General features: G+C 40.7%; 1 protein-coding gene across 6 annotated transcripts in view; it reads right to left on the reverse strand.

Annotated features, from left to right (window-relative positions):
- The window catches only part of LOC127446569 (calcium-dependent secretion activator 1-like), a 165,354-nt gene that overhangs the window by 14,118 nt on the left and 127,379 nt on the right, over positions 1 to 23,857 (reverse strand). Inside the window, exons 16-22 of one of the 6 annotated variants that reach the window (XM_051707593.1) lie at positions 23,657 to 23,780; positions 17,822 to 17,890; positions 16,947 to 16,979; positions 7,462 to 7,568; positions 6,936 to 6,965; positions 3,004 to 3,160; positions 795 to 936 (exon numbers count right to left, since the gene is read on the reverse strand). In XM_051707593.1, coding sequence (XP_051563553.1) covers positions 795 to 936; positions 3,004 to 3,160; positions 6,936 to 6,965; positions 7,462 to 7,568; positions 16,947 to 16,979; positions 17,822 to 17,890; positions 23,657 to 23,780 — 662 coding nt within the window. The remainder of the gene's footprint in view (positions 1 to 794; positions 937 to 3,003; positions 3,161 to 6,935; positions 6,966 to 7,461; positions 7,569 to 16,946; positions 16,980 to 17,821; positions 17,891 to 23,656; positions 23,781 to 23,857) is intronic. The other 5 variants (XM_051707590.1, XM_051707587.1, XM_051707591.1 and 2 more) reach the window with 5 other exon arrangements.

Below are 23,857 nucleotides of genomic sequence, written 5' to 3' on the forward strand. Positions count from 1 at the left end.
AGGAATAAATAGCAGCTCGAATATTTAGGAACAGTGATGAGGTTTCACACATACACAACAGACAAATAAGAAATGAGAGAAACTATATTGATATTTAAGGCATATTTCTCAAGGGGCATCAGTTGAATAGACAGAAGAATATTCTGTAAGTATGTAACAATTGTATAGACTCTATCTTTTCTAAAGATGACACTTCATCTAAATAATGTCATCTGTTCAATGGGGACTGGCATGAAATCATTAAAATCAACATGCAAACTAAAATCAAGCACGACAGAACAATTGATTAGGACATAAAAAGCATTTTGTTTAAAGTGCACAATATGAGGGTTAGTTCACACACACACACACACACACACACACACACACACACACACACACACACACACACACACACACACAAAAAGATGAAAACCTGCAAGACACTGTCTTCAGTCTATCCTGATTGATTGTGGACTCCTCTGATGTTTGGCAGCCATCTTATATTAGGAATAGTTAAAGAGAATCTTCTTAAAACTAGCATTAGTTATTAATAAAAAAAATTGTTTATTATGGTTCCATTGACATGGTTTTGTATTTCACCAAAGAATACTAACTGGATAAAATAACCTTATTGAATAACTGCATTGTTTTTATGGAGACCATCATACCTTGGGATGGGGATATGCCTATCACACATATTTGAATCATTTTATATTCTTTGTATATTATTTGATGTTTTTGTCCTGAAAGGCCAAAAAGCATCGAAAAAGAAAATAGTCACCGCCCACTTTGTTGAGAAAGTGGTGTCTTACTTTACAGGTTCCCATGACTCCCGCTCAAATCCCCTGTGAATGGACTGAGCGATGGAGGACTCCATGAGATCCACATATCGCACCACAAGAGGGGCGTACAGGTCCTGCAGATGTTTGTGAAACTTTCCGTTACAAAGATGATCTACAAAAATAGAGACACAAACATAAAAAATTAAATGTTTACATTATAAGCTTTTATATTATAAAAACATTATAAGTGCAGTGTGGCGACCAGTGTTGGGGAAGCTACTTAGAAAACTGTAACTGTAACTAGAAACTGTAGCTTGCTGAGCTACAAGCCACTCATAAATGAACGCAGTTCAACTACAGTCAAGCTACTCTTTAAAAATAGTAGTTAGCTACATGATCACACAAGAAATCAACTTGTTGCTACTGAATGTTCCTGTACCATGACAGCAACCCAATTCTGCCAAATTACTGATAAGTGCCATCTCCGATCAGACATTTTTGCGTAAATCCAAATGTGTTTACCTTTTGTAATTTGACTGATGGAATGTTGTGTGAGCAACCTCAGAGATACTGGTTCTGGTCCATGGAAACCAGTAAGTAATACATTTCACATAAACAATGATGAGCGCGAATTGGAGGTTGCATTTACCCACTAAAATTAAATAATTACTCCACTGACGGTTAGATGGGGTATGGGTGTAAGGTTATTATTACATCATTTACAACTAAAAATATAACTCACTTTATAACTTGCTTTTGGCACCACTCTGTGGGCTTTGCAAACTGGAGCTTAAACGTGCACAGACGTTCAACAACACTTCCAGCTTCGGCCACTGGGGGCAGTGGCTTGAATTTCGACAAGCACAGACCATTTTCATCAGCATGGGGTCAGTCTGGCTAATTAAGGAGCTAAAATCTTTTTTAATATATAACTATCTGATGATTCAATTGTAGTTTAATAAGAGCTGTATTTTTCTGGTACAAAAACAATGAGTATTTTGCAATTAGGGTTGCCACCCATCCAAGAATTTCAAAGATTGTCCCGGTTTTTGGTCATGGAAAAATTATATTCTCGTTCCAGGACGCAAAAAGTCCCGAAATTTCAATATTTTCCCAACGCATTCACACATATGAACCCTTGTGTATAAGCACATAATGCAAGGAGGAGAATCAACATACCCATAATGAATCATAAGAAAATCAGATTCATTTTAGTGAACTGGTTTTTCCAGATAATTAAGGTTTTTCACTTTTGTAATATGATGCTTTAATGTTCTGGAAAACATGTCCAAAAAAAGGAATGCCCTTCCATTACTGCAAGATCTCTTAGGTTTATAATGTCCAACACACACACACGCAAAAAAAAAGCCTATTTTTAAGATTTACACATTCCAATTTCATAACAAATTTCCATCAAATTGAATTTTGTGATCCCCAATTAAAATAAACTAGTAAAACTTAAAATATCTAAGATTTTTTTACTGAATTTTCTTAAAGATTACTCAATTCAATTTGCTGAAAATTTGTTACGATGTTTTTTTTGTTTTTTTTTTACGAAAATGCTGTAAATCTTGAAAATATTTTTTGAGGGAATGTTTATGTACATTTATTTTATTTATTTTTTTATTTTTTATTTTTTTTAATACATACATATTTAAACATTTTAAAACATTTAAATGTTCAGTGTGAACCAGCAATAGATTTTTCGGTCACTGATCAGGTGTCCAGGAATTTTCTGGGCCAAAGTGGTAACCTTATTAGCACTGAATGAGCAATCTCATGAATAAACAAATTAGTGTGAGTGCATTAAACAGATACTATATATTAACACTAAATACAACTTCAAAACTTGAAAACATAACAACGAATAGCAGTATATAACTAAATATTTTACAAAACAAGAAGACCTAAAATGCTGTGTATATGCTGTGAATAATTTTTTTAAGCAGATCATTTACATGAGCTGTCCAAACTAATGATTTTCTAGAATGAATCAGACTTTTCAACGCTATATACGAGAAAGAGGACAGTTTACAAGAGCGCGTGGCATGTGGCATGAAAACGGAGATGTAGCCATTTGTCATGATAAATTGCTACTGCTAATGTAGCACGTTACTGAAAAAGCTACTGTGTTTTGAAAACAACTGAGCAACTGCCGCTACTTTTATTTAGTTACTCCCCAACACTGCTGGCAATGATATTTATTTTCAGAACTCAAGATGTTGCAAGATGTGCTTACAGTCGGTACGGAGGAAATCATTAAGAAGCTGAAAGAGTGGGAAACTGTCCCAGCTTTCAGGAGACTGGATCTCAAGGGCAGCATCCATATCCACACCATACAAGGACAGGAAGTTCTCAGCATGTTCCGTCATCAGGTCTGACCACCATGCGAAGGCCTTGAATGTCCAGTAAAGGAAGAAAGAATGGAAAAAGACAGAGAGAGCTAGAAATTAAGACTGTATAAGGCAAGCTCAGCCAAGAAAAATTCAGTAAAATGATTTAGTGTCTGCCATGTGAAATACAGATTTCATGTATTATACTTGGTAAGTGTATTATTAACAAAATGGCTCTTTATTTGAAATGTTGAACAAATGTTGCTGGTATATATATATATATATATATATATATATATATATATATATATATACAGTACTGTGCAAAAGTTTTAGGCACTTGTGAAAAACTTTCAAAGCGAGGATTTCTTAAAAAAATAATGACATAAATAGTTTTCATTAATCAATTAACGTCATACAAAGTCCAGTAAACATAAAAAAGCTAAATCAATATTTGGTGTGAACACTTGCCTTCAAAACAGCACCAATTCTCCTACTTACACCTGGACACAGTTTTTCTTGGTTGTTGGCAGATAGGATGTTCCAAGCTTCTTGGAGAATTCACCACAGTTCTTTTATTTATTTAGGCTGTCTCAATTACTGTCTCTGTCTCTTTGTGTAATCACAGACTGACCCGATGTTCAGTGGGGGGCTCTGTGAGGGACATGCCATCTGTTGCAGGGCTCCCTGTTCTTCTATTCTATTCTATTCTATTTGCAAAAGGAATGTTTGGGAGTATAAAATGTATATTTCCTATTGACACACTAAAGTAGCAGATATAAATAACCATCTTAAGACAAATGTTTTTGTGAAACATCTTATGTGTCTAAGACTTTTGCACAGTACTGTGTGTGTGTGTGTGTGTGTATGTGTATATATATATATATATATATATATATATATATATATATATATATATATATATATATATATATATATATATATAAATAAAGGTATAGATATACTGTAGATAGTAAATCAACATTCCATGTGGTCATTATGTTCATTACATTTATAAGGCATTCAAGTAACCAGTTTACAAGATTAAAGGTGATAAGTTTAACATCATGGACTTTAAAACCTACTTTAAACGATTTATAAATTTGCAACACAGACAACTTACAATACATATTCTAAAACAAAGTCTAAATATTGTGAAAAGTATTTCACTTATAAGGTTGTATATCTCAAGAATTCTGAGACCCTCTAAAAGTAAATATGTTAATCCAAATAAGGGAAACTAAAACACCTTTAGTAAGAGAGCCAGACATTCAGTTCTAAAATAGTCTTATAGAATACACCTTAAATCTTGTGTTGCAAATGTCTGTACATGTGACCAGAGGTCACTCAATTTTAGAACAATCTTCCAACTATCAGGTCATTTGCCAGTGAAGTCAAAATGCCAGAGGAGGTGCAGTTGTCATGCAAGCGAAGTAGAAATCCCTGCATGCTTTTGCCCTCCAAATGGAAGATGTAGTTCAACTGTTCACATCACAGCATCCCTAACCTTGGGATGGGAATGTGTCTCGCAAACATGCAACATTGCGGTCCCTGATTCAGACTGCAAGCAAGCTTTTGGCAAAGAGAACTTGATGTATACAGTATGACTAAATATTTATTAGATACTGTGCTTTTATCTCTTAAAGTGATAATAAATTTTGGGCCTGTATTGGGATATTGATCTGGAGTTTCTTAGATCAATCAGGCTTGCTTGTAGTCTTGGCGTGAAACAAATTTCTTCTAATTAAAAAAACTGATCAGTGATAAACCTATTCAGTGAACCGATCAGCCTTTTAAGAGGCTTAATCCTTCCCTCTGGCTGCATGCTATGTCCTTTTTTACCCCTCTAAACCGACAGCTTCAATAAGCCCCACAACATTTTGCCCCAAATCCACTCAGCAAAGGAACTGCAAGCCTTAAGTCTAAACATGCCATTTCAATAACCTGCACGCTTCATAATTAACTACTGAAAATACTACATTGGTCATAAGGTTGTGTAAGATGCTAAGTAAGATGTTTTATATAAACTATATATTTAAAGGGATAGTTAATCCAAAAAATAAATAAATAAATGAATAATAATAATAATAATAATAATAATAATTATCTCACTATTTACTTACCCTCATTTCATTCAAAACCTGTATGACATTATTTCTTCTGTGGTACATAAAAGGAGATATTTTGAACAATCTACTAGTCGCTCTTTTCTGTGCGATTACATTGAATGGTTACTGAAACTTTCAAGCTTCAAAAAGGAAACAAAAGCACCATAAAAACATTATAAAAGTGGTCCATACAATTCGTGCACAATATATTCTAAGTTTTTTGAAGCCATATGATGACCTGTCATCAATATGCCATGGAGAGCTAAAGCGGATGTCAAGATTTTCAGTGAATAATGACTTAAATTTCAGTCTATTTTTTTTATGCAAAGCCATAGTATGGCTTCAGAAGACTTATATAGTGCACAAGTAATATGGACTACTTTATGATACTTTGCATCCTTTTTGAAGTCCCTTTAAAGTATCCAGTCCCCATTCATTGTGATAGCATGTAAATGAGCGATAAGTACATATTTCAAACTGTTGTGTTCCACGGAAGTCATATGGGTTTGGAGTGACATGAGGGTGAGTAAATGATGATAGAATTTGTATTTTGGGGTGAACTAATCCTTTAACTTCAATCGGCAATAGAAGTCCTGGAAAGAGGGTTATGACATTGGTTTGGTCCTTCAGAGGGAGTTTGAACTCCAACTTTGGAATGTACACTAAAGAAACTTTAGGGAAAGGGAAAATAACTAATTGCAAAAGTTAGGTTGACAACAAGTGGTGCGGTGGGTAAATATATAAACATCCCCCCTGGAAGCAAAATCATGCAGAAGGATAACCTTGCCAGTGGGGATGCAAGCCTTACAAGAACTTTGAAGGGAAAGTTGACAGGCACAAAGCTGAGGAATTAAGATGCCCATGTCAGATGTGGAAATAAATTCTCTCATATCGTGAGTAACAGGAAATTACAGGGAAAGGGAACTCTTTCATAGCTCATGCACAAGGCAGTAAGGGGCTTTTTCGTTGCATTCAGTTTGACCACATACCTCTTTTCCCTGCAAATGGATTGAATGGTGAGAAAAACATGAAGAGTGAAGTATGTGCAAATGTTAATGTGTGCACCAATTGTTTATTATTTACAAATTTTGGATGATGAATTCATTATTATTGGTGTTATGTGTGAAAGATGGTTTAGTGCAAACTGGCTACGGTAAGATTTGTGTGAGTCTCTTAACTCTTAAAGGAATAGTTCACCAAAAATGAAAATGCTGTCATCATTTAATCACCCTCATGTCTTTCAAAACCTGTGTGACTTTCTTTCCTCAATGGAACACAAAAGAAGTTATTTATGGCAGAATGTCGAAGCTGCACATTTCCATTCAATGAAAGTAGATTGCTTTCATTGTGTGCAAGAGAACATTCTTCAAAACTTCTCCTTTTGTGTTCAACGGAATAAAGAAATTCATACAGGTTTGAAACCTGAGTAAACGATTATAGAATTTTCATTTTGGGGTATACAATCCCTTTAAAGATTAAGTGTTAAAGCTAATTTCCTTTGCTCATCAGTTTGAAAAAATAATTTCCTAGAAATCCAGGAGACCAAAACTAAACACTTCTCTTGTTAAAACCATCTCTTTAACTCCAACACATTATTTAAGCATCTTCTTTCAACTGCCCCATCCACCCGACATAACAGAAAAGCCCTTATCTGTGTGAGCGACATGCTTGAGGGAAAAGGTACACTATGTGATGACAACTTAAGGAAAAAAAGAAACATGATACTGTACCGACTGGTCTCCTGTACTTGTGACCGCAGCCTGTTAAGCATATTCAGAAAGATACAGTAAATCTATAAATCTTAGGAAGACCATGGATTACCTAATACTTTAAATTGCAGCTTGGAATAAGTAGTTAACTGCTGTAACATGCAACCAATTATTATTGGTTGGAAACCCTACTTGGCTCTCTATTTATAATGCATCTTCAGTGTTCCTTCTTTTTTTCAAAGGCATTTCAAAGGAATTTGTCTAACATCTGGTTAAAAAGAAACAATCTGTATTCTGGGCCTGCCTTTTAGTGTATAGATCCAGGGAAAGTGGTTGAGAAACTGGATCTCATGTGAGAGTGAACTCTTGCTGCTTTACTAATTCACTTCAGTTTTACAAACTGTATTGTGCCAAATGGACAGCTGTTCTTATTTGAGAGGTGACCTTTAAGTCCTTTAAGACAATGCTATATTCACAGAATAAACTCATTGGCTAGATAAAAAAAGAAAGTGAATGGGAGAGAAAGAGAGAGATAGACCTGACTCACCTCTGCGTGATGGTCCTGGTTTTGTTGGAGAACCTCTATGATTAACTCTGCCAGGTGGATGACGTGTTCCAGTTTTTTAGCAGGTGTAGCTAGGTTAGCAACATTCTCTGGAGCACAGTGGTGGGAAGAGAAGCAACCGTTAATATTAAATAGGTTTATTAACATATTTTTCATGAATTTTTGATGTCATGAAGACTACAGTGCAGTCTGAAAAAGCTAAGGCCTTACATAGCAAACTATGCATGCAGAAATGACAATACTGTTGATGACACTCATAACACTTGAAGAAAAGATGGATCTTAACTGGATGGATCATAACTGGTCATTCTAAGTTTTAAAGTGATTTGTCTTAAAAGGAACTATTTTGTTTAAAGAACTAGAGATAATGTGAGTTATTAACCATAAAATCATAACCAACCAGAAATGCCAAATCACATTATAAAAACATGGAGTAGCCAGTAAGTTTAAAAAAAAAAAAAAAATATATATATATATATATATATATATATATTTGTTTTTTGTGGCCACAAAGAGTATTTGGGCACTTAAGCCACATTTAAAATGTATGTATTTTATTGCATTAGATACAAAATATCAAACCAAGTGGCATCTGCAATCAAATGATACTAGACCTTTTCTCAGAACTAACTTCTCTTTCATGTATGTTCCACTAATTGTCTTATCTCTTGTTTAATAATTTAAAACCTAGCAAACTTATTTATTTACTTTTTTTGTGTGAAATACTTAGCTTGAGAAGTGTGCTTGTGCTATATCTTTCTTTAAAATAAATGTCTCTAGGTTAAACATTTTGTTCCTTAATACAATGACATTCATACTGTACATTTTTAAGTGTGGCTAAAGTGTCAGAATACCTTTTTTTGGGTCACTGAATATAATTTTCATACTTATATACAGTGGCAAGAAAAAGTATGTGAACCCTTTGGAATTAGATGGTTTTCTGCATAAATTGGTCATAAAATGTGATCTCATCTTCATCAGTCACAAGTATAGACAAACACAATGTGATTAAGCTTACAACACACAAACAATTATAATCTTTCATGTCTTTATTGAACACATCCCATTAAACATTCACAGTGCTGTGGAAAAAGTATGTTAGCCCTTGTATTTAATAACTGGTCGATCCTCCTTTGACAGCAATAACCTCAACCAAGCGTTTCCGGTAGCTGTGGATTTGACCTGCAGAATGTTCAGAAGGAATTTTGGACCATTCTTCCTTACAGAACTGCTTCAGCTCAACCATATTCTTAGAATGTCTGGTTTGAACGGCTCTCTTGAGGTCATTCTACAGCTTCTCTATTGGGTTAAGGTCTGGGCTCTGACTGGGCCACTCTAAAAGGTGGATTTTCTTTTTTTTAAGCCATTCTGTAGTGGATTTACTTCTATGTCATTGTCCATCACCCAACTTCTACTGAGCTTTATCTAGCACACAGCTACACAGACACTATCCTGTAGGATATCTTGATAAACTTGGGAAATAATTTTTCCCTCAATGATGGCAAGTGGTCCAGGAACTGAAGCAGCAAAGCCGCCCCAAATCATGATGCTCCCTCCACCGTACTTCACCGTTGGGATGATGTTTTCATGTTGGTAAGTGGTGCCCTTTTTACACCACACATAGTGCTGCGTGTTCTTTCCAAACAATTCAACCTTTGTTTCATCAGTCCACAAAACATTTTTCCAGTAGTGTTGTGAAATGTCAAGGTGGTCTTTGGCAAACTTCAGGCATGCAGCAATGTTTTAGTTGGAAGCAGCAGCTTCCGTCGTGGTGTCCTGCCGTAGACACCATGCCTGTTTAATGTTCCCCTTCTATCACTCACTCGACGTTGTGTCGATGTAGTGAAACTAGGGGTCGCTCTTGAGAGCCCGGAACACCTCAGAACTTTGAGAAAAGGCCAATGAGAATTGGCGAGTGGAATTTGCATGCCACTCCCCTGGACATACGGGTATAAAAGGAGCTGGCTCCCAACCACTCATTCAGATTTTTTCTTTGGAGCCGAGCAGTTGTACTATCAGCGAGTTGAATACTACTGCTGTTCCATTCACCTCATAAGAAGCGTTGGATATACGGCGCGTTTCCAGCGGCTTTCTCTCCTTCTGCACGACGAGTGCAGATTTCACCCCTGGGTGCTCCGACAGCGCTAAAAGAGTGTATATTCCTGCTAAAGAGTATCTTTTCTCTATTAGAGCACACACATTGACGTTGAACGTCTTTTTAAAGACGCATCTTTATAAAGATGCCTTTCCGTCTTTGTGTGATTCCTGGATGCGGTCGCTATCTCTCCGCTTCCGACGGCCACGGGCGCTGCCTCATGTGTCTGGGCAGCGATCACACTGTGGCAGCGTTTGTGGATGGTTCATGTTCTCATTGCGAGAATATGACCATGCAACGTTGCGGTCGCGGCTTTCCTTCTTCCGGGGGAAAGCCACTCTAGCCGCCCCCTGCTGGCGCTGGAGGCAATTTGGGGGCTTCAATGGGTGCGGCTCCGCTGGGTAAATCCCCGCGGACCTCCCATTCCCCAGCACGCTCGTTTGCCCCCGGCGAGTTCCGAGAGGAGACCAGCTCGCTCTAGGGCCAGCTTAGTGTCCCTTTCGGAGCTCCGGAGTGGGATGAGTGCTCGATCGCAGCATCGGAGAGCGTACTGGCGATGTCAGATGCCGAGGACTCGACTGGGCTGACACCTTCGGGTCGGCCCGCCCAGTCTGAGGCTGATGGTGAGATGACCATCATGCTTGCCCAGGCCACCGCGTGTGTCAGGTTGGAGTGGAGCCTTCCACCCTCGCCTGAGCCCTCGCGGCTAGATGATTGGTTCCTGCGTTCGGGGCACCCACGGGTATACGCAGGTCCCTCAGGTGGATAAGGCGGTTGCGGTGCACCTGTGCCCGCAAAGCGCAGCCACCTGGCGGGATCGCCCAGCACTCCCTTCCAAGGCCTGTAGGATGACGTCATCTCTGATGGCCAAAGCCTACAGCGCCGCTGGTCAGGCCGCCTCTGCCCTGCATGCCATGGCCCTCCTGCAAGTACACCAGGCCAAGGCACTAAAGGAACTGCACGTGGGTAGTCCTGATACCTATTTGATGCAGGAGCTGCGCTTGGCGAACGACCTCTCTCTCCGGGCAATGAAGGTCATGGCGCGAGCACTCGGGCAGTCGATGTCCACCCTCGTGGTCCAGGAACACCACCTGTGGCTGAATCTGGTCGAGATGAGGGATGCGGACAAGGTTTGCTTTCTCAACGCCCCCATCTCCCAGATCGGCATATTCAGCGACACCGTCGAGGACTTCGCCCAGCAGTTCTCGGCGGTGAGGAAGCAGACGGAGGCTATACAACACATCTTGCCCCAGCACGGCTCAAGATCCCGTATCCCGTCTGCTCGCCGAGGGCGTCCCCAGCTCTGCCTCAGCCCGAGCCCAGTTCTCAGCCCCAACGTAGAGCCCCCCGCAGGAAGCTGACGCCCCCCGCCTCATGGGCCGGTACAAGGACCCGAAAGGCTCCTAAATGCCCCTGAGATGGACGACCCAGGGAGCGAGATGTCTGCTGCAAACCCGGAGCTGGTATCCAGACCACTCCATCCCCTGGTGGAGGGCCGGGAGGTAAATCCTTGGTTTCCTTTTCTTTTATGTTCGCCGCACCCCGAACGGGCTGCGGTACCCACATTCTCAAAAGAGCAGTTTCCTCACTCCCTGGGTCACATAGCCAGTGTTTATGACCGCCGTTATCACGGCAACCGGGCACTGAGCACCTGCAACTTAGACGCCGCGAACACGGGCCCCCCGCCTTCGCGCGTCCGGTCGCACTACACTCACACCCACGGCCAGGTGGTTGTGACGGACTACGAGGACCATCAAAAAGTCCCTCCTCCCCCATCACCGACCCCCCCAATGCCGGGTACATGGAGCAAGGTAAGTGCTTCGAGGGTCCCCTCAGTTCGAGACGAAGCGAGGCTCGTCAATGTGGCATCCCATGCTCCCTCCTGCCGTGAGGCCCCACCCACAGGTACGTTAAACATGATCGTCCCCTTAGTGCCCCTCGCCCGGAGCTTGGACACGTGGCTAGCGCTTTCCAACCCGTCACGGTGGTTGGCCAGGACCATCCGACTCAACTACACGATTCAGTTCACCAGGTGCCCGCCCCGGTCCAGCGCCGTCCGCTTCACTTCGGTGAGGGGCGAGTACGCCGCCACCTTGTGTGCGGAGATCACGACCCTTCTGAGCAAGGGCGCGATAGAGCCTGTCCCACCAGCTGAGATGAAGAAAGGGTTTTACAGCCCTTACTTCATTGTACCAAAGAAAGGCGGTGGGTTGCGGCCAATCTTGGACCTCCGAGTTCTAAACCGGGCCTTGCACAGACTCCCGTTCAAGATGCCTTGCACAGACTCCTGTTCAAGATGCTGATGCCAAAGCACATTTTGGCATGTGTCTGGCATCAAGATTGATTCACAGCGGTAGACCTGAAGGACGCATACTTTCACATCTCGGTTCTACCTCGACACAGACCCTTCCTACGGTTTGCTTTCGATGGCCGGGCGTATCAGTACAAGGTCCTCCCCTTCGGCCTGTCCCTGTCCCCTCACGTCTTCACGAAAGTCGCAGAGGCAGCTCTTGCCCCATTAAGGGAAGTGGGTGTCTGCATACTCAACTACCTCGACGACTGGCTGATTCTAGCTCACTCTCGAGAGTTGCTATGCGCACACAGGGACCTCGTGCTCAGGCACCTCAGCCGGCTAGGGCTTCGGGTCAACTGGGAAAAGAGCAAGCTCTCCCCGGTTCAGAGCATCTTTTCTCGGCATGGAGTTAGACTCAGTCTCGATGATAGCATGCCTCACGAGCGAGTGAGCGCGGTTGGTGCTGAACTGCCTGAAGTCGTTCAAGCAGAGAACAGCGGTTCCACTGAAACACTTTCAGAGGCTCCTGGGGCATATGGCATCCTTGGCTCCGGTTACGCCACTAGGGTTGATGCATATGAGACTGCTTCAGCACTGGCTTCAGACTCCAGTCCCGAGATGGGCATGGCGCCACGGCACACATCACGTGGCCATCATGCCGATCTGCCACCACTTGTTCAGCCCTTGGACAGACCTTGCATTTCTACGGGCAGGGGTTCCCCTACAGCAAGTGTCCAGGTGCGTCGTCATTAAGACAGATGCCTCCAAGCGATGATGGGGCGCTGTGTGCAATGGGCACGCAGCTGCTGGATCCTGGACAGAACTGTGTTGGCACATCAACTGCCTCGAGTTGCTGGCAGTATTGTTTGCCCTGCACAGGCTTTTGCCGTTGATCTGAGGCAAGCATGTGTTTGTCCGGACGGACAACACAGCGACAGTAGCATATATAAATTGCCAAGGCGGCTTACGCTCACGTCGCATGTCGCAACTCACCCACCGTCTCCTCCTATGGAGTCAGCGGCGACTGAGGTCGCTGCGTGCCACTCACATCCCGGGCAACCTCAACGCCTCAAAGGCAGCTGACGCTCAGATGAGAGTGGAGACTCCACCCCTAGGTGGTCCAGCTGATTTGGAGTCGGTTCGGCAAAGCACAAGTAGACCTATTTGCCTCCCGAGAAACCTCCCAGTGCCCACTCTGGTATTCTCTGACGGGGAACCCCCTCGGCCCACACGTGCTGGCACACAGCTGGCCCCGGGGGCTGCGCAAGTATGCGTTACCCCAGTGAGCCTACTTGCACAGACACTGTGCAAGGTCAGGGAAGACGAGGAGCAGGTCACCCTCGTGGCCCCGTATTGGCCCACCCAGACTTGGTTCTCAGACCTCACGCTCCTCACGACAGCCCCTCCCTGGCGAATTCCCCTGAGGAAGGACCTTCTTTCTCAGGGACGGGGGACACCATCTGGCAACCGCGCCCAGACCTCTGGAACCTCCACATCTGGCCCTTGGATGGGATGTGGAAGACTAAAGTGGCCTACCACCAGCAGTGGTAGACACGATTACTCAGGCCAGAGCTCCCTCCATGAGGCAGCTTTATACCCTGAAGTGGCGTCGGTTCGCGAACTGGTGTTCTTCCCGAGCTGAAGACCCTCAGAAATGCGTAGTCGGGTCAGTGCTTTCCTTTCTGCAGGAGAGGCTGGAGGAACGGCTGTCCCCCTCCACCTTGAAGGTATATGTGGCCGCCATAGCGGCACACCATGATACAGTGGACGGTAAGTCCTTTGGGAAGCACGACCTGATCATCAGGTTCCTGAGAGGCACCCGGAGGCTGAATCCTCCTAGGCCACACCTGTTCCCCTCATGGGATCTCTCCGTGGTCCTCCTGGGCCTTCGCGGAGCCCCCATGAGCCGCTAGAGTCAGTCGAGTTGAAAGCCCTCTCCTTGAAGATGGCCCTCCTGATTGCACTCACCTCCATCAAGAGGGTCGGGGACCTGCAAGCGTTCTCTGTCAGTGATACCTGCCTGGAGTTCAGTCTGGGTGACTCTCATGTAATCCTCAGACCCCGGCCGGGCTATGTGCCCAAGGTTCCCACAACCCCCTTCAGGGATCAGGTGGTGAACCTGCAAGCGCTGCCCCAGCGAGGAGGCTGACCCAGCCCTGTCATTGCTGTGTCCGGTGTGTATTCTGCGCATCCACTTGGATCGCACGCAGAGCTTTAGACGCTCTGAGCAGCTCAATGTCTGCTTTGGCGGACAGTGGAAATGGAATGCTGTCTCCAAACAGAGGCTTGCCCACTGGATCGTGGATGCCAACGCTATGGCATACCAGGCCCAGGCTGTGCCCGCCCCTTCGGGAATACGAGCACACTCCACAAGGAGTCTGGCATCCTCGTGGGCACTGGCCCATGGCACCTCTCTAGCAGACATCTGCAGGGCAGCGGGCTGGGCGACACCCAATACCTTCGCGAGATTTTACAATCTCCGGGTTGAGCCTGTTCCATCCCGTGTTCTGTTAGGTACGAACAGGTAAGTTCAGGAATACGGACAGCTGGCCGGGTGTATTGCTTGCGTATAGTGCCTTTCCCCTCCAAAGAGGTGAAGATGTGACACAATCCCTCCATCAGGGAACAGAGGTTATGACAGTAACCGAGATGTTTTCCGTATAGTAGACTCATGAACAGAGACGTTAATCAGTTTCAATGATTCCTTCAAGTCTTTAGCTGTCACTCTAGGTTTTTTTTTTTTTTTATTTTTTTTTTTACCTCATTGAGCATTCTGGAGTGTGCCCTTTGAGTCATCTTGGCTGAATGGCCTCTTCTAGGGAGAGTATCCACAGTGCTATATCGACAGTGACTAAATCGAAAAAATTGTCTAACTGTGGACAGATGAATATCTAAGCTCTTCAAAATAACTTTGTAACCCTTTCCAGCTTTATTCAAAGCAACATTTCTTGATCGTTGGTCTTCTGAGATCTCTTTTTTGCAAAGCACGGTCCACGTCAGCAGATGCTTCTTGTGAATAGCAAACTAAAAATGTTTGAGTGATTTTTTATGTCACAGTAGCTCTAACCCACACCTCCAATCTCGCTTCATTAATTGGATGCCAGTTTTGCCAACTCCTATCTCTAATTAGCTTTTTTTGACATCATTAGCCTAGGGGTTCACATACTTTTTCCAACCTACACTGTGTTTGTTTGAATGATGTATTCTGTATGTGCAAGAACAATACAAAAATTTGTGTTATTAGTTAAAACAGATTATATTTGTTCATTATTGTAACAGATGAATATCACACCTGATTTTATGACAAATTTATACATAAATGCAGGTAATTCAAAAGGGTTCACATACTTTTTCTTGCCACTGTAGCTGTAATTTTACTTAATCTTAATATGCTACCTTTAGATTTTCTCAGAAAGAAAACTGAGACTTCTCAATGTTAAACTGTTGTCTAGAATTTAAGGCCAACGCATGAGAGAAAGAGCAGGCCATACTGTCAGACATATACAACATTTTGATGAATGAGGACAGTAGGACACACAATAATGTTTTTGATTTTAAAATATAATCAAGTTTGGTCTGAACAAGATGAAATGAAAAAGACAAAAAGCAAAAAGGCTGAAAATACCGACCAACTCAGCAATGCTAAGCTCTCCACTGAAGGAGAAAAGAAAATCTTTAATTTATGACTGAAATGTTACTTCAGCCATTGAGTACATTACTTATTTAAAAATTTTCCTGACTATTTAATCAAGGTGTCAAGATTGTGATATGTTCACTTTTATGCCATTGGTTTATTGGTCTGTTGAATTCTCTGGTTATTAATGTGAGGTGCGGGGCACTGCACTACAATTTACTACTCAGCAGTCTGTGGACCATAAATATTAGGTAGAAGCTCATTCTAACTCTTCCTAAGGCCATGATGTCATCAACACAACATGATAAAGTAATGACAATGGATGTAATGATAATCTGTGCTTATCATCATCCACATTTCATACTTTTTTTACAACTATTTTCAATGTGTCCAAAATGTTTTGGCCATGTCAAGTTTTTTAAAAAAGGACTTTGAATGAAAGAAGGAAAATATCTTTGAAGAACTGAGGTGTGATTAAGAGAGTCTTATGTCCATGTCATTGTCAGGTTTAACATTTTTTGTTTATTCCAAGGTGGTGCACCATTCAGAACTGAATTAAGAATAACTTTTATATTCCAATTCAATTCCTGAATTTGAATTGAATTTAAATTGAGGTAGCAAATATGATCTAGAATTCTAAGTAGAATTAAAATGGAATGATTTTTAATAATACATTTTATTTTTTATTAATAAATTAAGTTTGAAAAACCACCTTTGGTAATTTGTGTTTAATTTATATATATTTATTAAATTATTATTATTATTATTTATAATTATTCATTATTCATATACAGTATACAATTAATACATTTTCATTTTTTGAACCAGGGTGGAAGAAACGTTTCCCAGAGTGCCATTACCTATGTTGAAATTCTTTGAATTGCAATTCACTCACTGCAATTCAATTTCCAAATAAAAATCCTATAGGGTGTGGTCAATTTAATTCAAATTCAAACTTGTGAATCAGTTTAGAATTCTAATCAATTTAAAACTCAATTCCTAAATTCAGAATTTTTCCGAACCCCCAATTTTGCCTAATCTTATTCCCAATGCTTTAGTGAGAAATTTTTGTAAATATTTTAACACATTTTAACACATTGAAAACACTGTCACTGAAATATTTGTGAAAGATAGTATTACTTCTTATAAGGCTGCATAATGGCATACTATTATGCAGCATCTTAACACCACTGAAGAAGTTCAGTTTCTATTTAAAAAGACAAAATATAACAGAAGATAAGTCCTAAAAAAGTATTCTTATATTTATAGAAGAATACTATCTTCACAAAAAACACTGCACAAAAGAGGCCCTTGTGTCATGGAGTGTCAGACTAAAGAAGTTCTCCCTCTTGTAGCTGTAATTGTTTTATGTGTCGTATACAGTGTGCATATGCCAGGAGGGATATGTTGAAGGGGACAGGGGATGACGTCAAACATAGCTTCACCTGGATCCTTCTGATCCTTTAGAGTTTTCTCAACTTGAGAGAGAGAGAGAGAAAGAAAAAGAGAGTCAGAGCAACATAAAAGATAATAAAGAAAAAGAGAGAGAGAAATACAGAGTGATAAAGAGAGGAAGTGGGGAAAGAAGTATTATTCCTCAAGGTGGTTTTTTAAGTCACTGCAGCATCCCTAGTAATGTCACTCTTAGTCGCTCTCCAGAGAATTCTTGGAAATTGGATATATAATAATAATAATGATAAAAAAAAAACAATAATAAAAAACAAAACAATGGCAAACAAATACGCACACTTGGATATTTACCTGGAACAAAAGGAACATAAAGCATAGCAAAGTAGCAACAGAATGACATACTTAACAAAGAGACATCAGCCATTGTTCACAGCTGTTGTAATCATAAACGGGACAAAACTTGTGATGTTGGAACACATAAGTCATAGGTCGTACACTTGTACAAACTCCTGCTCTCCTGGTAGCTCTGTCACCTGTTGTTGAGTTCTGGAACCCCCCCAAAGATACCACCTACCACACCACAGTAACAATATAAACTCAGACAAAGTAAAGTGGCGAGCAAAGTAAAAATGCATTCAAGTCACAAACATGAGCTTCAACCAAAGACGGACAAGAGGAAGCTGAACGGATGCATTAGTCATGTTATATTACAAACAGATGGAACACCTCTGCCAATGAATTTGGAATTGGAACATTACATATTGTTCTCCACTCAATGTCTTTCATCTGTGTGAAGATGACCAAACAGAAAATAAGAATTGACAGTTCCGAGAACGATGTGAAAAGGGAGGTTGATTGGTTGATGAAAGAGGGATAAAAAAAAATGAGGGGGTGAGGAGTTCTTACTCACGGATGGTTATATCCATCACTTGTGTAGCCAAGGAGTAGACAGGGTGATCATACATTTCCCTCTTTTTTCCTAAAGAAAAAGAGGATTCCAGCATGCAAGAGTTTGGGGTCAGAGGAAAGGGGGGTAAGGGTCAAATATGGTGAAGGGATGTTTTGTCTTAAGAAGTTCTCATCATGAAGAATAGATGACCAGGTCTCATAGAATCAAGTACTAACATTTTTGAAAATTATTTTTACGTTCCTCACCCAATCTTATGACACCAAAACACTTGTACTATCAGTGTTGTAGTCGAGACCAGCTCATCCGAGTCCAAGTCCAGTCTGAGACCAGAGTAGGTCGAGTTCGAGTCGAGACTGAGATCAGTAAAAGCTGAGTCTAAGACAAGAGTTTTTATGAATGTATTAAATGTACAGTTTAAAAGAACTATTTAATTTAGGTGCATATATCAAATAATCCTCATTTATTATTTTCTTAAGCTTATGTTGGTTAAAAAATATTACCAGTTGAGAATTGAAAAATTAAACTAATGACATGTCCAAGGTTAAGTGAACAAATTGGTATTACAATTACAACATGTCAGTGTGGCAGAGCGACGTCTGTGGAGAGCGAGGCCGGAAGAGGAAGAGCGGTAAGGATTGACACCTGTGGAAAATTATCTCTAACAGCTGTTTTGTGTTGCATTGAGAGCTGGAGAGGGATATAAGGGCAGTCAAGACCGCCGGAGGGGACTTCTCTCTCCCTTTTATCTTGCAGACGGATGCATCGGACAGGGGATTGGGAGTGGTACTGTCCCGGATGGTGGAGGGGGAGGAGCGCCCCATGCTGTACATTAGCTGAAAGCTCTCACTGAGGGAGACGAGGTACAGCACGATTGAGAAGGAGTGTTTGGCCATCAAGTGGGCGGTCCTCACCCTCCGGTACTATCTGTTGGGCCGTGCTTTCACCCTCTGTTCGGACCATGCCCCACTCCAGTGGCTCCATCGCATGAAGGATATCATCGTGTGGATCACCCATTGGTATCTGGCTCTCCAGCCTTTTAAGTTCGAGGTGGTCTGTGGGCCGGGGGCGCAGATGGCTGTTGCATATTTCCTCTCCAGAAATGGGGGTGGGAGTAGGTGAAAGGCCGCATGGCTCCCCAGATGGGTATGTGGAGATGGGGGCATGGTCGAGTGATGTCTGTGGAGAGCGAGGCCGGGAGAGAAAGAGCGGTAAGGATTGACACCTGTGGGAAATTATCTCTAACAGCTGTTTTGTGTTGCAGTGAGAGCTGGAGAGGGATATAAGGGCAGTCCTGACCGCCAGAGGGGAGAGAGAGTGACACATGAAGCAGTCTTGTGTGTGTGTGTTAAGTGTTGCTGAAAAGCAAACCGTGTGTGTTAGAGCAAGAAAATATGTGGATTATTTATCCGGCTCCCGCTTCCTCCTTCACAAGAGAGCAAGGGAACTTTCACACAGTGTTAACAAAATGTCAGTGAAAAACTCAAATTAAAGGTTCAAAGTGCCTATGTGGCTTAGCTTGGCAATGCAAACTACCAGCTTCTGTATATTAGTATTATATTCCATTCAAGTCAAGAAAACATTTCTGCTTTACAAAATACAGTATTACTGTACTAAACTAAAATTAACCAAAAAACCAAACAATAATGTATAAAATATGACAATATTTACACAGAAATTGAATTTAACATTTACATTCTATTTGTTAACAATTTCCTCAATTGCACTATATTTCATTCATTGTAAGTCAAGCATTTCTGCTCACTTTTGGCTGCAAGATTTAATCTCGGGGTATACACAGAAACCGTTTTCTTTTTTCAGAAACAATTCAATTCTGATGACATTGATAGAAATGGAAGTGTAAGCGGTAGTTCTAGCAGGAAGATTCGTGGTCTTCAGGCATCTCATCCAATTACAATCCAGTCTCTGCTTTATAAGCTCACATAGCTCCTTCATCATTCGTAATGCCTCGTTGTTTTCACCCCAACCACCGTCCTGTCCTTTTGTAAGGGTAAGCTCCTCTCCCCTGCTGTCTTCACATTCCGGCAGGATCTGACGGTTCAAGCAAGTATCTGAGCTCTGAACTATAGGACGGGGCTTATGCCAAATTATCTAAATATCTCCACATTCATATTAATTCCAATCATCCTGAGTCTTTTTCTTTACATTTTCTTCAGTATGTGTAGCATTCATGTAACTAACGGCTATAGCATTTCTAAAAGATTAGAGGCCGTTCAGACCAACGCAGTGCAATGAAACTAGACAGCATATGTATGTCTCCAAGATGTCTGTATTAGATTTTTCATCTGGAAAGTATCTAAAGTGCTAAACATCTTAAAAAGATCAGATTACAATTATTCTAAATCATAAATGTCTCAAAGACATTTGCTGAATGTCTTATTGACATCCGAGACATTCTTATTGACATACGTCTTATAGATGTATTGCAGATGAGCAAACAGTGTAAAATAGACATCTTCCAGAAGTAAACACACACAATAAATAGACATCTGGGTGTTGTACTTGTGCTATCAGAGAATAGAGTATAACACAAGTGTCTCGAGACACGTTTTTTAACAGCTGATGTTCTTTTTAACTTGACAAAAAAACTTTAAAAAATTGTGGTGCTCCTGCACGAGATGCCAAAACCACAGCGATATGCAATGCAACGATCAAATACATCTGTTTAGCATGTTTACATAGAAAAACAACTGAAAAACTGCATGGATGGACACACATGTGGTGTGACTTATTAACTAGGCACAGCACCAATGGAAGTTTCTCAAAATTACCTCTCAAAAAGCAGTCTTTTGTTGACTGTAGGTAAATATCCACTTTATCCAATGACTGGTTTGTTTTCCATTTTTTAAAATATCCCGATGCTGTTTTAAGGAGTCAGAAGCTGCTGCTAATTATTCAGTGAGATAGCAATCCGAACTAATGAGACCGAATAGCAAATCGATTCAGACCTTTTTGCTAACCTGTTTGGACAATTTGCTGAAAAGAACTGACTCAATAGAATTATTTATTTGTGAACTGGGCATCACTAGTTCCGATTTTATGCAGCAGATTTAAATGCGGGACAAATGTCAAGATCTCTGATATTGTCAGTCAAAACTGTTTGTCAGATAAGTCGAAGCTTTCACTGTATATTGTTTTAAAAGGGACTCAACTGGACTCAGGGTTAAGTCCAAGTCCACACTTGTTTGAATCTGAGTCAAGATCGAGTCAAATTACTCACGATTCCATGACAAGACCATGAGTCCATGAAAATGTGGTCTTGGACTCGGACTCAAGAACGAGTCCGGTCTCGAGTACTACAACACTGTGTACTATAGCACATGACTTGTGACACAACACATTTTTAAGTTTGCATTGTATATCCAACTACATTTAAAAGCTAGTTCAAGTGGGATCAAATTGTGCAAAAGCTCAACTAATAGAGTGTTGCACTTGCAAAAGGAAGGTCCTGAAGAGCAGGGAAGTCTACACGTAACCCGAAAGTGTAATAAAAGCACCACAAACTGCTTCAGCAATTGCGTTTTTTTATCTCACATTTGCTTTTTACTACACTATCTGTTTAGGGTAGGTAGGACATTTTTTTTGTTAATTTTAAACTCGAAAGAGCATTAACCTTAAAAATCCTTAAAAACTCGCTTTTAGCACCACACAGTGGACATCTCACCTCGGAACTGCCCAACCACTATGTGTAAGGAAGAACGTAATATAATTTTGCAAAATGTCACCAGTCATGTAATTTTCATGAGATCAGGCTGAGAATAGAGCAGGACTGATTAGCACTTTTAGATTGAGTTGGATAATGCAACATAATTAGATGGTTTAACCCTCAAACCACAACCACCGTTAGATTAGAAGGTAACAATAAGGAATGAAGTGAATATATACAACAACTGGAAGTGAAGAAAGTAATTTTTAAAAGGATAGTTCACCCATAACCAAATTCTTGTCATCGAAATTGATGATTTTCTTTCTTCTATGTCTTTAGAAGACTACTTTTATAGTACTTTTATGGTGTTTTTTTGTCCTTAAAGTAAGACAGCAACTACTATCCACTTTTGTTAGGAAATGGAATTATTTTTTTTATTTTTATTTGGTAAATGGCAAAAATGAGCTCCTCTTTTTGCTTCCTACGGAAGAAAGAGAAACATACAGATTTCGAACGACACGAGCATGAGTACACGATGACAGAATTTTTTTTTTTTTTTTTTTTTTTGTGAACTATCCCTTTAAGGAAATGGTTTCACTTGAATTCATGAGAGAACAAGAAGTCAAGGTCTTTTAAAGGTAATGTGTGTAGTATTTTATTTAAAAAAAGTGTAAAATTTTGGAAATGTGTAAACACTGCAGAATTGTGGCACAGTCAAAATATTACTCTGTTTGTTTGAGCATTCTGACCAGCCTAACATAACCAGTAGTTTTGGGTGGGACTATCTGTATGTATGACCAATAGGGGGGAGTGTTGGAAAAAGTTGATGAAGACACTTTTACACACTTCACCTTTAAAGACAAACTTATAAAGATATTCTGAAAGTTGTCAGTCATTTGTTGCACTAGTATCTTTGCTTTGCTCTGTTAGAAATAATAAGTGACAGAGCCAGAGCTTGATGAAGTAGAAGGCAGTCATTCAGAGAGAGACAGAGAGAATAAACAGGATCATAGAAAATATATGGATATATGTTTCTTTTACCTGGCTTATTATGGACCTAAAACATAAATGTAAAATGCAGTTCTCAAAGAATACAATCTCAGGCATCATTAATCCTCTAACTGTGCAGAGCAGTATGTTAGGTATGAGGAAAAGTCGCTTCAAAACTCCAAAAAGGTCTGTCCTTGCATTGATAACTGTTATAACTACGCCAATGACTGTATATAGTTAAACTTCATGATTGTAAAACACTTGCATTTGTAACTCTTTAACTGGCCCCTGATAGAGAACAGCACCTAGCTAGTGGACCCAAGGTAAACTGAGTTTGAGACCCCTGCTCTAATGGGATACTCTACCCTTCAACTTCTCCTACCCACATGCCACATTATTTCACCCCAAATATCCCTACCCTAACATTCATCCCCATTCTTAAATCCTTCACTTGTTCCCTCATAAACCTCTTTCATAACTTTTTCTCTAGCCCTTTTCATCCTGAGCAGAGACATAACTATAGTACAAGAGAATGTGAAGATTAATGGTGGGTCTCTGAACAAAAGTCCATTATATCTTATTTTTCTACGTTATCTTTCGCAATAGATAGTGGAAGTGGTCAGAAGCTCTTCTTTGTGTGGATTTGAATGCATTATTTACACACAAGTCCACAAAAGGAGAATGTACAAGGAGACATTTAAACTTTCCTTGAAAACAAAGAAAGAAACAAAAGCAGTAGGGGGGTTACTTGAACTTGATCAAACAAACATATAATTCTAAAACAAGACAGTTGCTGTACAGTTCTATACAAGGAAGACTGAGGCTAAACAACATGTATACTGGTAAAAATATTGGAGAAAATTATATTCAAATAAAATAGCAGGCAAAAAGCCAATTAAACCACTGGATATACAGTACTCAACTGCAAACCATCAAAATCTATTCTTGAACCTAAAATTATTTTCCTCTCAGACAACAAACTGAAAATGAACAGAATTTTATTTACTACAAGCAACACATTATTCCAATATGGATCACAGTTTATGCATTTAAACAATTCAAATGAACATGCTAAAAAGAAAGCAGCTAATATAAAAGATAGAGTTTCCTTCTGGTTCAAATCATAGTGTGGTTAAGCTTTAAAGCATCATGCAGTGAAAGAAGAGAGCAATGGTAGTCACCTTCCACAATGGCGTAGTCTGTGATACGCTGGTAGTTGATTTGAGCTGCTTGCTCTAAGCATTTACGAATGACAGCCTTGACTTCTTCCTGCGGCACTGGGGTCACAATGTCCTTCATAAGCACCTGAGCAACAACCAAAGCCGCATTTCTTACCTATTTTGCAATTTTGTTGTCTTGGCATAAATGAGTCTTTAGGATCA

The sequence above is a fragment of the Myxocyprinus asiaticus genome, chromosome 9 (assembly GCF_019703515.2).
Source record: "Myxocyprinus asiaticus isolate MX2 ecotype Aquarium Trade chromosome 9, UBuf_Myxa_2, whole genome shotgun sequence".
NCBI lineage: Eukaryota > Metazoa > Chordata > Actinopteri > Cypriniformes > Catostomidae > Myxocyprinus > Myxocyprinus asiaticus.